The sequence below is a fragment of the Myxocyprinus asiaticus genome, chromosome 41, assembly GCF_019703515.2.
Source record: "Myxocyprinus asiaticus isolate MX2 ecotype Aquarium Trade chromosome 41, UBuf_Myxa_2, whole genome shotgun sequence".
Lineage (NCBI taxonomy): Eukaryota > Metazoa > Chordata > Actinopteri > Cypriniformes > Catostomidae > Myxocyprinus > Myxocyprinus asiaticus.
This window is the reverse complement of record NC_059384.1, coordinates 24905697-24921660: the sequence shown is the minus strand read 5'-3', so window position 1 is coordinate 24921660 and position 15964 is coordinate 24905697. Positions and strand designations below refer to the sequence as shown.

The 15964-nt window shown below is 37.6% G+C and overlaps 1 protein-coding gene across 1 annotated transcript in view; it reads right to left on the bottom strand.

Annotated features, from left to right (window-relative positions):
- Positions 1 to 12273, bottom strand: part of LOC127431775 (lanC-like protein 2) — a 66551-nt gene extending 54278 nt beyond the window's left edge. Inside the window, exons 1-4 of the mRNA XM_051682316.1 lie at positions 11802 to 12273; positions 10831 to 11174; positions 1038 to 1155; positions 630 to 837 (exon numbers count right to left, since the gene is read on the bottom strand). Coding sequence (XP_051538276.1) covers positions 630 to 837; positions 1038 to 1155; positions 10831 to 10998 — 494 coding nt within the window. The 5' untranslated portion in view covers positions 10999 to 11174; positions 11802 to 12273. The remainder of the gene's footprint in view (positions 1 to 629; positions 838 to 1037; positions 1156 to 10830; positions 11175 to 11801) is intronic.
- Between the last annotated feature and the right edge of the window lie 3691 nt (positions 12274 to 15964).

Here is a 15964-nt window from a genome sequence, read left to right as displayed (position 1 = left end):
ACATGTCACAGACTGGATTCGAACCTGCATTCCCCACATGAGCACCAAAGTGCAAAAATGTCAAGAGCACATGCGCCAGGGGGCCTGGGTTGCTCAGTGTTAAAAGACGCTGACTACCACGCCTGGAGTTCGCTAGTTCGAATCCCAGGGCGTGCTGAGTGACTCCAGCTAGGTCTCCTAAGTAAACAAATTGGCCCGGTTGCTAAGGAGGGTAGAGTCACATGGGGTAACCTCCTTGTGGTCACTATAATGTGGTTCGTTCTCGGTGGGGCGAGCGGCGAGTTGAGCGTGGATGCCGCGGTGGATGCCGTGAAGCCTCCACACGCGCTATGTCTCCGTGGCAATGCGCTCAACAAGCCACGTGATGAGACGCACGGGTTGATGGTCTCAGATGGGGAGGCAGCTGGGATTCGTCCTCCGCCACCCGGATTGAGGCGAATCACTACGCGACCACGAGGACTTAAAAGCACATTGGGAATTGGGCATTCCAAATTGGGAGAAAAAAAAAAGAACACATGCGCCAAGCGCTGCGCCTCAGCTCTGCTTGTCCATGACAATAGGTGGAGAAACCAACCAAAGCTAAAGAGAAGAGGCAAAAAGACAAAGGGAAAGTCTAAAATGGTGCTTACTTAGTGAGGCACTCCTGGGACTCAGTCTGGTTTTTTAAGTGGTGGTGGACAACGGCACCTACAGCGAGAGGCCCTGCATCTCCACACAAGAAGGTAACACGCCGACCATTCAGGTTCCGCAGTGTGCGTTTGACATAATCCAGAGCGCGCTGAAGATGTGAGGCCTCATGGGTGACCCGATTAAGCTGCAGGTAGAGAAGGGCTATGCCTGGAGACGACAATCACCTTTCAAAGCATTGGGACTCCAGCATTTACACAGTGAATGTATGGGACTGTTCCACTATCATAATTATATTAATTTATATAACATATAAAAGACCCCATTACATCAAAACTAATTTACAAATATATTCCAGATAATCCTTTCATATTAATTGTTTAAGCATGCTGATTATGTTTGGTATTCACCTGTCCAGCCCGTATAGGTGGAAAAATCGTGTGGATCTGCAGTCTTCAAACCCTCCTCCATTTGCTGTAGAAGATCTTTAATCTTATTCTGCACTTTCTTCTGAAAGGCATCACTGATCTATTTTCAGAGAAGGAAAATACATTTTCCAACCGTTAGAAATAAATGAATGTGGTCTTAGTCCAGAGACATACTCTACGTTAGTATGCAAACATACTTGAAGGCTTGGCCACCACATTTCAAGTGTGTGATCCCATAATGTACACAATTAACCTGCATTCCTGTGGTTTTAACAAACCTTCAAATGTAGCTCCCTTCAAATGTCTGTGGCATTAAACCGAATGTGTTAATAATAATTCAGATGGTTAACTGAATATAATTTAGTTAGCGAGCTATAAACATCTCAACAGTTTAACCAACATGCTCAGCAAGTTTTAGAAATAGAAATAGAATAGAAATAGAAAATTTATCACAGACATTTAGGCTAATGCCTGCAAGAGCACCCATTGAGAACGCAACACATCATTACATTGCATTATGAATTGTGTCACATTTCGGACTTCAACAACGCTTGAAACCTGTCCGCTAAAAGTGTTTGTGTTCATATATTTTTGCATTTGCATTGCACAGAGTTAGCTATGCTGACAGCTTAGTTTGGAAAACAGTTGTTTACTAACAACTATGAGTTCACATAAAGAGACACTGGCACTGAAGAACGCAATACATTAACCAACAGTTGTTTTTTTTAAAATGTTATTGCCCGATTACAGAGCCTTGTGGAACCCCCACCATAATTCAAAAGAGAATTCACTAATCAAAGACTTAATATGGTGCGATCTCAAAGACACATTTTTAACTCTAAAATATTCAACTGTACTTCAGAGGCCTCTTGACCCTGCAAAGCACATGTAGCTCTGCATTAGAGCACTGCTCACAGTAAAAATTGATAGAAGAATTCAAAGTAATTTCCCAAAAGCATGCAAACGATTAACATTAAAGTCACGAACAGTACCAAATAGAGACTAAAATGGAATAGCTAATTGTACTCCATTCCAACTCTCATCTGTGATTTGTTGACAGTGGTACAAAGGATATATTTGGCAACCTCAGGATCTTGGTGGTCACCCAAATCCTAAAACAAGAGTCATTTGTTTTCTGTTCATAATGTGTATTGTCATTTGTTTTTCCCCCACAACTGATGTCAACTCTGAAGGTCTGGGTTCAATAGTTTAGTAACCTTGAGCACAGAAGAGGGATGGTGGATCGAATCCAGAGTCATTTCTTTCTGCTGCAGCAATGTGACTGTGAGACAAATCTTAATGAGGACCAAACCTCACCACTCATGCAGGACACTTACTTATAACCAGCATCTCTGAAGAACACTGACATATCCAATCTTAATATAAGTAGGCCAATGTAAAAATGGTAGGACCTAGAAATTGCATGTAAATTAATGTTCAATATGGGTACCATAGCAAAGTGATGTATTCACTACTAGGGTAATCTGATATATATATATACATTGACAGGCAGTGTGTGTGTATGTATGTGTGTGTGTGTGTATATATACACACACACACACACACACACACACACACACACTACCTGTCAAAAGTTTTGAAACACTTATTCTTTATAATATTATTTTTTTTTTTTTTTCACATTTTAGAATAATAGTAAAGTCATCAAAACTATGGAATAACAAATGGAACAATGGGAATTATGTTGTGACTAAACAAAATCCAAAATAAATCAAAACTGTGTTATATTTTAGCATCTTCAAAGTAGTCACCCTTTGCCTAGAATTTGCAGACATTTTCTCAAACAACTTCTTGAGGTATCTCCCTGGGATGCTTTTTAAACAGTATTGAAGGAGTTCCCATCTATGTTGGGCACTTATTGGCTGCTTTTCTTTATTATTTGGTCCAAGTCATCAATTTCAAAAACGTTTTTTTTTTTTTTATACAATTCTAGCTTTATAATGAAATAAATTAATATGGTGGCACAATTATATTTTTGTCTACAAAACTAATTTCAAACATTTAAGCATACGCCTTCAGATCAAAAGATTTTTAAGATCATGAGAAACATTTCAGTCAAGTGTTTCAAAACTTTTGACCGGTAGTGTATATTACATAGGACTGATTGACATATTCATGCTCCATGGTATGTACATGGTACTTATGGTACCAAGATACTTCAAAGAATACCATGGTACCAAAAAAACATGGAATTGCAATGGTACACATAAAAAAAATAACATGGCATTACCATGGCATGTCCAAATAAACAAAAACAAAACAAAACAAAAACAAAAACACACAAAAAAAACATGGTAGTACTATGGGAATTTTTGATTTAGAAGTGAATTAAAAGTATTGTAGATCCTAGGTTTGGCTCCGGTCCCTCCTTCAATGCAAGGGATTTTTTAATCCCCCAGGCAAAAATTGTATGTCTGATCCCTTAGAAAAGTAATTGCACATATCTCCTCAACAAGCAGCAAGATTTATCATTCTGTAGCATCAACCATGTGTGATGATGAGTACGTAAGTTTAATAGTTAAAGAAGTATGCTTAAATCCCTAACCCTAAGAATAAGCAATAGTAATTAGACGTATACTGAAAACAAAATGTAAAGAAGGCAAGCTTTTTTTGGCAATCCAACTACACCATCTTATCTCTTGTATACTGTCCCCTGTGCTAAGCACATTTGGAGTTAAACAATGCAGATAAACAAGATCTAGTCCCTGTTGTGCTCTAAAACCAGTGAAACAACCTCCTTCCTGTTTGTTCATTAGCCTGAAACAACACCCAGCTGCCTGCTCCAGGAATGAGTGTTTTAAGCAGATAAAGCCCTACTGCGTTTACAGAGAAGAAACAAGCACAAACAAGCTTGCAACCAACAAGTCTGATCCACAGCGGCTCCACCTCGCATCTTACAGGACTTGAAGGATCTGCTGCTAACGTCTTGGTGCCAGATACCACAGGACACCTTCAGGGGTCTTGAAGAGTCCATGCCTCGGCGGGTCGGCACTGTTTTGGCAGCACACGGAGGATAAACAGCATATTAGGCAGGTGGTCATAATGTTTTGGCTCATCAGTCTTCAGTATATATTTGTATCAAAGTGCCTTTGTATACCAAAAACGTAGTAGATTTGTGTTTTATTGTGTGGATTATTTAGACTCTTGAATCGTTTAGATGTTATAACGTTAAATTCGTAAACTGGCAGGGTTTTGTGCAAATGTAAAATACAAGTAGATATTGTTCCAATTGATAATATGTTTTAACCATTAACGTTATTTTTTATTCTAATCACCCCTCAGACTGTGTCTACATGATAATACTGTAAGTTGCAATATTTTGTGAAAGTGTCTCAAATGTTTTTTTTCCTCCTTGAGCAAATCGACAACACACTTGTCATCAATGCTGCAGCTTGTAGAGAGATGCATTTTATTTTATCTATCGGCTCACTAGAGAACTCCAATGTCTTTTGTACTGTGGTGATTCCATAGTTGTTAACTACTGAACTTGTCAAGTAGTTCTTCTCATCCGTGATGAGCAAAAGGCAGTCCAGCTAAAAGTTTCTTTGCACCACCTACCATACAGGGGTAAAATTGCTTGTCAATTAGTACCACCTATTGTAAAGGCGTGAATGTGCTAACGGTGATAATTCGCTTTTAATGAGAAAGGGCCATTCGTTGGCGATTCGTCACCTCTGGTGTGCAACATCCTTTAGACAGCAACTTATCCCTGATCATGACAAAGGATGTAAAGGTTAACAAAACAGCCATTGAAAGCACTGTAGCATGGGTCTTGCCTCTAATTGTGAACAGTTAAGGGCTTAAAAAAGATGGCCTGCTGGCCCGGGGCCAGCATAAGTGTGTTTCGGGACAGTTGACGGGAATGTCACTTGCCCTTTCAGGGCAGTGCTGCATAGTCACTAAGGGGCCGTTTACACGACAACGTTTTCAACTAAAAACGGAAAACATTTTTTGCATTTTGGCTGTTCCTTTACATGACAACAGCGTTTTGGGGCCTGAAAACGCAACCTTTTGAAAACGGGTTTCAAAGTGTACGTTCTGAAAACGATGCCGTTATCATCTCCGTGTAAGCATACAAAAATGCACATTTGTGAAAACGATGACGTCATGCGCATGCGTATTACGTGTTATATAAAGAATGATGGATTGATAGGCATCGATTTGAGATTTATAATTATCTATATGATTACTGGTGTCTGTGCAAATAACAATAATCAACAATTTATTCATTTGGAGTGTTTTGTATGGAGTGTGAACATTGTACAGTAGGCAGAACCTGCAATTTGAAAATCTTGAAATGAATGTATGGATTCAGATGGGAAAAATGTATTTGTATTTTAAATGTTATTTATTTACTTAATTTTATTTGATGTACCTTTACCCTGCAATTCATTCACCCACCGCTTATGTATATAGCCTACAGACAGAGATATGATGCCATGTACAGTATTCAATATGAAAACATGAGGCAGTGAAAATGCATGTTAGATCCAGTGTACACAAGACCTCTCTCTTCATCTGAAGATATCCATATATCAGAGTTCTGTCTGATATCCAAAACCAGTCAACATCAACAGCTTGTTATGTTAACTTACTCTCCTACCAGCCCAAGAGTCAGCAGGGGGAATACAGAAGAAGGCAGGAGACAAAGTGATAGTAAAAATGAGCAGAGTTTATTGAATAATCTTGAGAGTTCAGTCTATCTAGCGAGTACTTCAAAACAATGCGCGAGACATTCAAAACTACAATGGTGGACTACAGGACTGTGTTTGTGCTGCTCAAGATTTTGAGTTTACTGACACTTCTCCAACAAAGTAATTGTAGTAATAAAGCAACCTCATCATCTGTCCAGACAAAATTGCTCGATACTTTCACCATCTTCATTGTTTGTATTCACCGCTCTGTGGAAGAATGCTTATGTGCGCAGGTGCGTACTGTTTCTTTACAAAGTGACATCGCCAACTACTGGCCTGGCATGCATAATACAGCATTTATAGTCGTTTTCACGGATCCGTGTGAACGGGGATCGTTTTGACAATGTTGTCGTCTGTACGTGAAACTTTTCAAAAACGCAAAGGAAAACTTTTCCGTTTTTAGTACATCGTTGTCGTGTAAACGTACCCTAAATGTAACATTCGATGATCTTGTAAATGTTTTTATACAGTAGCATGAGGCGAATTCTGCTGATTTAAACTGGCAAACACATAGGCCTATCAGTTTTTGTCCAAATAGGTGGCAGTATAAGAAAATGGAATCAGTAAGAATGGGTTAAAAATTACAAATCAGTCAGTAGGTGTAATATTTTGCACTGTATGCCATCACTTTCCAGCAAAGCTAGTATTTTGTAAAGAAAACATAACATTTAATGTAAAATAGAAATATTATTCCTGGGACACACACATACAGTATATACACTGCTGACCAAAAGTTTGGAATAATGTACAGAAGTGGAATAAATCTGATCAAAGCATAGTCAGGACATTACTGATGTAAAAAACAGCACCATCACTATTTGAAAAAAGTCATTTTTGATCAAATCTAACAGGCCCCATTTCCAGCAGCCATCACTCCAACACCTTATCCTTGAGTAATCATGCTAAATTGCTAATTTGGTACTAGAAAATCACTTGACATTATATCAAACACAGCTGAGAGCTATTTGGTTCGTTAAATGAAGCTTAATATTGTCTTTGTGTTTGTTTTTGAGTTGCCACAGTATGCAATAGACTGGCATGTCTTAAGGTCAATATTAGGTCAAAAATGGCAAAAAGAAACAGCTTTCTCTAGAAACTCATCAGTCAATCATTGTTTTGAGGAATGAAGGCTATACAATGCTTGAAATTGCCAAAAAATGTAAGATTTCATACAAAGGTGTACACTACAGTCTTCAAAGACAAAGGACAACTGACTCTAACAAGGACAGAAAAAGATGTGGAAGTCCAGATGTACAACTAAACAAGAGGATAAGTACATCAGAGTCACTAGTTTGAGAAATAGACACCTCACATGTCCTCAGCTGACAGCTTCATTGAATTCTACCCGCTCAACACCAGTTTCATGTACAACAGTAAAGAGAAGACTCAGGGGTGCAGGCCTTATGGGAACAACGGCAAAGAAAAAGTCACTTTTGAAACAGAAAAACAAAAGCCCTACTAAAAGGTTAGAGTGGGCAAAGAAACACAGACATTGAACAACAGATAACTGGAAAAGAGTGTTATGGATCTTAACCCCATTGACCTTTTGTGGGATCAGCTAGACTGTAAGGTGCGTGAGAAGTGCCCGACAAGACACATCTATGGCAAGTGCTACAGGAAGCGTGGGGTGAAATGTCATCTGAGTATCTGGACAAACTGACAGTTAGAATGTCAAGGATCTGCAAAGCTGTCACTGCTGCAAGTGGAGGATTTTTTTGATGAGAACTCTTTGAAGTATTTTAAGAAGTTCTGAACATTTTTTCAAATTGTAATAGTCATTTTTCACGTTATTAATGTCCTGACTATACATTATGATCACTTGAATGCCAGTTTGGTGAATAAAAGTACCAATTTCTTTCCATAAGAGCAAAATCTGTACATTATTCCACACTTTTGGCCTTTTTATATATATAAATTATTATTATTTATTTTTTTATTTTTTTTGTGGGGCCAAAATCCTTACCGTTGAGCTCTTAAACTGAAATCTAGAACCTTCTTGATATGAGCTTGTTCAAATAGAAAGTTCAAGTGTTTTGTTATGATGGATGACCAGTCCTTGGAATGTGCTAAAGACATTCTTTATTCAGAATTAGATTTCATCTGCTGTACAATTAAATATATCTGTATTTTCACTAATCTATTATGCTCTTCTCCTAGGCAAAGAAGAAATCCAAAGCAGTGCCATCTCACATAGGCCCAAAATCACTTTTTCAGACTTTATCTTCTACTGTTCTATGCTGGTGGAAAGACGTTCCGAACTCCACTCGAGGTAGCTGATTCTCTAGCTACTTTAAAGAAACATCTGAACACGCATCTCTTTCGTGAGCAATTGACCCAATCCTACTAATGCACTAACTGTCTTGCTTCTCCCTAAAAAAAACTGTCTCTCTCCTTCCTCCCTACTTGTACTTCTATGAGCAATTTGAACCTTTGCATTGCAGCACTTCTCATGTTATTGCCTCATTAGGATGAATCACTTTTGCTGTACTCTTAATTTGGATTAAAGTGTCTGGTAAATGAAATGTAAATGTAGACAAGGAGACCGAAGACAAGCACTCTACAATAAACAGCATGTGAGCATATATGGGAAAACTCAAAACAGTAATTTTGATTGATAGCTGAACTTGTTTATTTTTATTTTTTTTAGGTTGCTTTTATTTTTAACAGTTCAGTTTAACATTTCTTTTTTCCAAACTTGTTTTATTTATAATTTTTACATTTATTGTTTGTTTCAGTTATATTGTCTTTTGCAGCTTTTTTGATTGTTCATCATTTGTATGTTTACTGCTAGCTTTTGTAACATTAATGTATCCATTACATAGTTTACATTTGTATATTTTACTATTTTCTTTAGATATTGTTTTATTTTTTTATGTTGAACAATTTTTACATTTATTTCTTGCTTTTGTTATATTGTCTTTCTGCAGCTTTTTTATCCTTTACATATTTTCACAATTATGTAAAGATTTGAGTATGTGTATTTTTTTTTCCATGAGGGTTGCAATTATGTTGGCAATGTATGACACTGAGTGTTTTAAACCTTAATAATTTATTTTTTTTTTTGCCAAAATATGAAAATATTACATTATACACTATATTGCCAAAAGTATTCGCTCATCTGCCTTTAGACGCATATGAACTTAAGTGACATCCCATTCTTAATCCATAGGGTTTAATATGACATCGGCCCACCCTTTGCAGCTATAACTACTTCAACTCTTCTGGGAAGGCTTTCCACAAGGTTTAGGAGTGTGTTTATGGGAATTTTTGACCATTCTTCCAGAAGCGCATTTGTGAGGTCAGACACTGATGTTGGACGAGAAGGCCTGGCTCGCAGTCTTCGCTCTAATTCATCCCAAAGGTGCTCTATTGGGTTGAGATCAGGACTCTGTGCAGGCCAGTCAAGTTCTTCCACACCAAACTCGCTCATCCATGTCTTTATGGACCTTGCTTTGTGCACTGGTGCACAGTCATGTTGGAACAGGAAGGGGCCATCCCCAAACTGTTCCCACAAAGTTGGGAGCATGGAATTGTCCAAAATCTCTTGGTATGCTGAAGCATTCAGAGTTCCTTTCACTGGAACTAAGGGGCCAAGCCCAGATCCTGAAAAACAACCCCACACCATAATCCCCCCTCCACCAAACTTCACAGTTGGCACAATGCAGTCAGACAAGTACCGTTCTCCTGGCAACCGCCAAACCCAGACTCGTCCATCAGATTGCCAGATGGAGAAGCGTGATTCATCACTCCAGAGAACGCGTCTCCACTGCTCTAGAGTCCAGTGGCGGCGTGCTTTACACCACTGCATCCGACGCTTTGCATTGCAGTTGGTGATGTATAGCTTGGATGCAGCTGCTCGGCCATGGAAACCCATTCCATGAAGCTCTCTACACACTGTTCTAGAGCTAACCTGAAGGCCACATGAACTTTGGAGGTCTGTAGCGATAGACTCTGCAGAAAGTTGGCGACCTCTGCGCACTATGCGCCTCAGCATCCGCTGACCCCGCTCTGTCATTTTACATGGCCTACCACTCGTGGCTGAGTTGCTGTCATTCCCAATCACTTCCACTTTGTTATAATACCACTGACAGTTGACTGTGGAATATTTAGTAGCGAGGAAATTTCACGACTGGACTTGTTGCACAGGTGGCATCCTATCACAGTACCACGCTGGAATTCACTGAGCTCCTGAGAGCGGCCCATTCTTTCACAAATGTTTTTAGAAGCAGTCTGCATGCCTAGGTGCTTCATTTTATACACCTGTGGCCATGGAAGTGATTGGAACACCTGAATTCAATTATTTGGATGGGTGAGCGAATACTTTTGGCAATATAGTGTATATGGGGCTTGGTAATGTTAAGATTTTGGCATAACTGTGGTTTAATTACAGCTGCTTTCTGGGGATGTAAAGGATAAGTTGTGGCCGAGTTCTGGTGCGGCACCAGTAAATTGTTTGGCTGTTTTCTGGCTGATGTCTGGTGATTCTGGCACAGTTGTGTTCCAATTAAGGCTGCATGCTGGGGGGACAGGATAAGTGTGGCTGAGTTTTGGCCTCTTTCTGGGGAGGATATTGGCTTACATTCCGTAAGTGGCTTTTGGGCCAGTTTTGGACTGTAATTCCACACGGTATGTGGGCCAAACTTGCAGGCGGAATGCAGCCAGATCCGGGCCAGGAGCGTTTTCCTATCTGGGTTCTCATATACACACTGCATATGCTGCAGATCATCTACACAACAGAGTAGCAGACAGTAGAAGTCTAACAGATTTCCAGCAATCCAGACAATACGTACACAAACAGGACCCTGCAAAAACAATCTAAAGGATATTATCAGCTGCAAAAATACAGCACATCTCTTCTATTTGGATCAGCCTACTATATTTAGACTTGCACGACCAAAATATTAAAGACCTTAAATATCAGAATAACACATTATTTTTGCGCATGATTACATGATCATCTATTAGTGACGAATGCTGTGTGTCAAGACCCAAGTAGTTAGCAGAATGTTTGTAAACACAGACCCTTCTGTACCAAACAAGCATATAAATCGATCACAGACCTTTCCATTCGCATCAAAAGGGTCGTTGCTGTTACTGTCAGCTCCTGAATTTGATGACACAAGCAATCCCTGGTCCCAGTCCGAGAAAGGGTTGATAAAACTGCGCTCCTCCATCTCTGACTCTCCGCCTGTGGCCTGCTTCAGTCTCTTCGACATGTTCTCTCCCATCTCAACGGCGGCCCGCCAGGGACAAACTTACTACGGCTGGCGTACGGAGAAAACGCGTTTTTTATTTTTTTATTTTCTCTTATCAGGTCCTGATGCTGCTGGTCGCGTGATGCAACTGGTCCAGTCCGCACTGTTAATGGTTAGAAGTCACTTCCAGAGTATTCAGGGCGGTGTCCCTTTTGAATTAAATACAAAACAGTTTAACTTTTATATGGGTCAATGACATGAAGTTTTTAAAACATACATAAAAAATGCAGTTCACACAAAACAATTACTTGAATACACCTCTATTATGATGAAAATGTTTTCATTATTTATTTATTTTATTTATTTATTTGAGATCATGGTCATTTATTTATTTTTATTTTTATATTATTTTATTATTACTTTTTAATTCAATAAAATTATTATGAGTAGTAAAAATAGTAAATATATTAATATATATTAAATTAAAATATCTCAAATATATAGGCCTTGGCTACATTTCTTCGAACAAGACACGTGTGTTTTAAACTAGATGTTTAAAAGATTTCAGATTTTTACCACCTCGGACATCCTTATTTGTTATTGACCCATAAACACTGAAATCATCAAGTCTGCTGTTCATTGAAATCACTCTTTAATAAAGTTGCGTTGAAGTGCACGTCCAAATCATGAGCACAATGCGTCGTCCTAACACTATTTCACTGGCAAAACAATAAAGGTCCATGGACATTGCAGTTTTTGAATGCAAGAGTTTATATTCACCATAAAGCATCCCATTCATAAGTAGAGGACGCGTTTAATGGCAAACGATCACTTACAGTTCTCGTTCAGTGCAGCATAATCGAGGGACGCAGAGCTTGAACTGAAGCAGGATGATTTCAGTCCTGAAGAATACTGTCAGCCTGAAAGCTTTTCATTCACCATCCTCCAAAAGAAGCGATCAGATCAATTAAAGCCGGTCTGGATGCATTGTGTTCCATTGCAATTCCCATATGCCATGTACCAGTCCTTTCCTTTCTCATTTCCGGGCTTTGGCTTTCTTTTTTTTACATTTACGCACTGAGGGAATCAGATCCGGCTGCTGTCACCAGAGCAGGATAAATAATGATTCTGCTGCCTCTATCTTGAGCACATTTGATGCATAGGACGAAACAGATGGCGATTTCGCTGTGTGATTTCTTCACCATCCAGGATTTTACAGCAAACAAATCCATAAAACCTCTCAGCCGCATGCTCTTTCTCTCTCTCTCTCTCTCTCTCTCTCTCTCTCTCTCTCTCTCTCTCTCTCTCTCTCTCTCTATATATATATATATATATATATATATATATATATATATATATATATATATATATATATATATATATATTAGGCTATATTACAGTTAACAAATCGTAGGTTATGGACTACTGTTCAATGCACACTTAAAAAAATGGTAACCTAAAAATATGCTTTATGTGGTGACATCTAAATTAACTGGTTTTATTCAAGTCAAAAAACATTATTTAAGTGTCACTGCTTTACGTTAATTCACACATGAATGTACATGAACATCTGATCTGCTAAAGGTTGTGTATTTTTTTGGCATAATGTTGATTAACACAAAAAATAATTTTGACTCATTTGTCCTTTTCTTTAAAAAAAAAAAAAAAGCAAAAATCGAAGTTACGGTGAGGCACTTACAAGGAAAGTGAATGGGGACAATTTTTGTAAGGTTTAAGAAATGTGAAGCTTTTCATTTTATAAAAGCACTTACATTAAGAAAAGTTGTTTAAATCGTCCTTTTAGAGTTTAGGAGTTTATGGCACTACGTTGTCATGGCAACAAAGTTATAAAATGGGACATAACTACACAGAAAAGGTAAGTGTGAGCAATTTTATCACACTAAAATCATGTTAACATGCATACTGTTTATGTCTTGTATTTTAACATTTACGGATTAGCCCCATTCACTTCCTTGACACATGTTCATTCTTGTGGTCATCAACTTTGTATTTAACCCGGAATATTCCTTTAAATTCTTATTACTGAATGTTATGCCTAAAGAGTTTCCTATGTATATATATTTTTTTATTATTATTATTTTTATCACTGTTATAACCTATAGCCTTTTGCACAATTTGTTCACCTTAAAGAGAAAATTGATTCATTATTTAACACAAAAGTAATTTTGAGAAATATTAACCCTGGTCTTTTCCATACAATAATATTAAATGGGGACTAGAGCTGTTCAGCTTTAGAATGACAAAAGCCACCATAAAACTACCATAAATCTAGTTCATACCTGACTCATGGGCTATATTTCAAGTCTTCCGAAGCCCTGCAATAGCTTTCTGTGAGGAAGTCTTATGAACTACTTTCATGGTGATATTTTGTCCTTTTTGGAGCGTGATAAAACCTGGTCACTTTATGCATTCACTATTCACTATATGTAAAGAGAAGAATGAATAGGCCTATTCTTCAAAACCCATAAAATCCACAAAAGAAAGAAAATCAAGTTTGGAATGTCATGACAGCGAGTGAATAATGACATACTTTTCATTTTTGTGTCTAAGTCTACTCTTTTACAATTTTGATAGAGAGAGAGATTTTACTTTCCTTACCCCAGTTTCAGTATTCTTACTCACGTCTTATGCTCTGTCCTGAAACATTATCTTTCTAATTTGAGAAATTCATAATCTGTACTCTAGAAAGTGGCACTGGTAAATCACATTACTCCTAGATTCCTTGGAGCTGAATAATGCTGTAAAAACTAGAAAGAAAGTCAATACAGGTTTTGATTGACATGGAGGTGCACTGAAAAAAAGGGAAAGTAGCTCTACTGAAAATACTAAACCAGTACACTTGAAATCAACTTACAGTAATACATTTATGTTTGAGATGAGAACATAATTATATTGCGCAAAGTCCAAGTGAAATTCAACATAGTCATCAAAAAGTGATATGATCACATTGCTATGAAATGTTCAAATGGACTCAGACTTCTAAAAGATGGTGTTCAGTTAACATGAATTGTATTGCTTGCTCAATTAACTTATTTTAAATGAGCTAATGAAACACAATTCTTTAACATTTGGTCTCAACTTCATTTCATTGTGTACAATCCATCTATGTTCACTAAATCCAACAGTGTTAGGACAATGTGAATAAAATTTGTTGAATCAATGTATTGCTGAAATCGAGAAGGGGATTTCCAGTTCCCAGCATGCTTTGCATGGAATTGGACTTGAAGAGTACATTTTAAAATTAAGTGTTATATTAATGTGTTTCTACGCAAAATGAAATAGGTAGGAGACTTTTTAATGTTTAATGTTCTGTTTAATGTCCCTTTTACCTAACATGTTATAAATGCTTAATAAGACTTGCTAAATGTTAGTAACCTATGAAACTGTACCTTAATGTAAAGTGGACACATGTGAAGCATTTATTAAAGAGTTGCCAATATAGAAACATATAGAACATGTAGTTCGGGATGGTTTAGTTGTCATCAGGCTTTATTATATGATATACTGTATGCTGTAAATGAGCATGGAGACTTGCAGAGGACTTTAGGTAACTACATGACCAGTTAAGTTGGGACACCACTCGGAGTAGCACTGATCTTGTCTTCAACGTGACAAGGAAATGGAGAACACAAGTGAGTCAACACATTACAGTAATTAATACACATTTACATTTATTCATATAGCAGACTCTTTTATCCAGAGTGACTTACAAAAAGAGGAAGGATAACAGCATAAATTATTCATCTTAAGGAGACAGTACTTCAACAATTGCTGCATTACAAAGTTTCAATTGCATTAGAAAAGTACTAGCCTAGATTATAGTGATTTATTTATATATATATATATATATAATTTTCACAACGCAGACTGTAGAAAAATTACATTATCCTTCCTTTTGTTCTCACTATAATCCTCTATTTTTGCTGCATTTTGACAAAAATCATAAATTAGGACATATGATGTTTTTGAATTAAGTATGAATTAGTGTGTTTATGAAGCATTTTTAACAAGTAGGCTAAAATGCTCACTTTTTTGGCAAGAATTTAATGTGGACCTTTTTATTCAACAAACCCCTTAATGAAGCCTTAACAAAGGGAACTTTGATGTAAATCTATCTGTCTGTCTGTCTGTCTATCTGTCCATCTGTCGTCTATCTAACATGTATACATTGCTCCCCATCTTCGCTTTTGACATCAGATCAGCCAAAATATCCCATGCAAAATATTTACCAAACAGATATTCACTCCTCTATCCCTTCCAACCTGATCTCATGAAAATTTGTACATATTTTACGAGTTGGATATTTCATATGATTTTGTACGATTTCGTTCATATGAATTAGTACAATTTCATCCCGTGCAAATGCCCGGAGTGTGTAAACATGATAGGAAGCTGTTGTGTGCGATAGAAGCAAGTAATTGTCACATTTTAGATGTCCAGCGATGTCATTGGCTGTAGTGAAAGTCGTACGAATTCATACGAGTGCAGTCGCATGATATCATACGATTTAGCCAAATTTAGAAGTCATACGAATCCTTGCGATTTCGCTGTGAGAGTGTTGATCCTCTCACAACCTTCCAACATCAGGTCTTTCCAGTGGCATCATGCAGTTTAGAGAGCCAATTTCTTGTGTAAACATGAACAGATGGCATCTCCATCTCCATTTTGCTACAAGCCATGATCCAACCAAACACCCCTGCATGCCCAACTTCTATGATCAAATGCATCCATGTAGTACACCTGAACACATTACATGCATGCACTTCCAAGTTGCATTGACAAAATAATAAACAGTGTTCTTGCAGCAAGATCATTTTTGTTTTGTTTTGGTTTACTGAATTTGTTCTAATGTTGCATCAGCAATGTACAGTAGTGTGATAAAGTAGCAACTTCAGTATAATAAGGAGCAACTGATAATAAAAAAATAAAAAAGAAAAGAAAAGAAAAGAAGAAGCCAATGCAGACCTGTTTTGTGTGT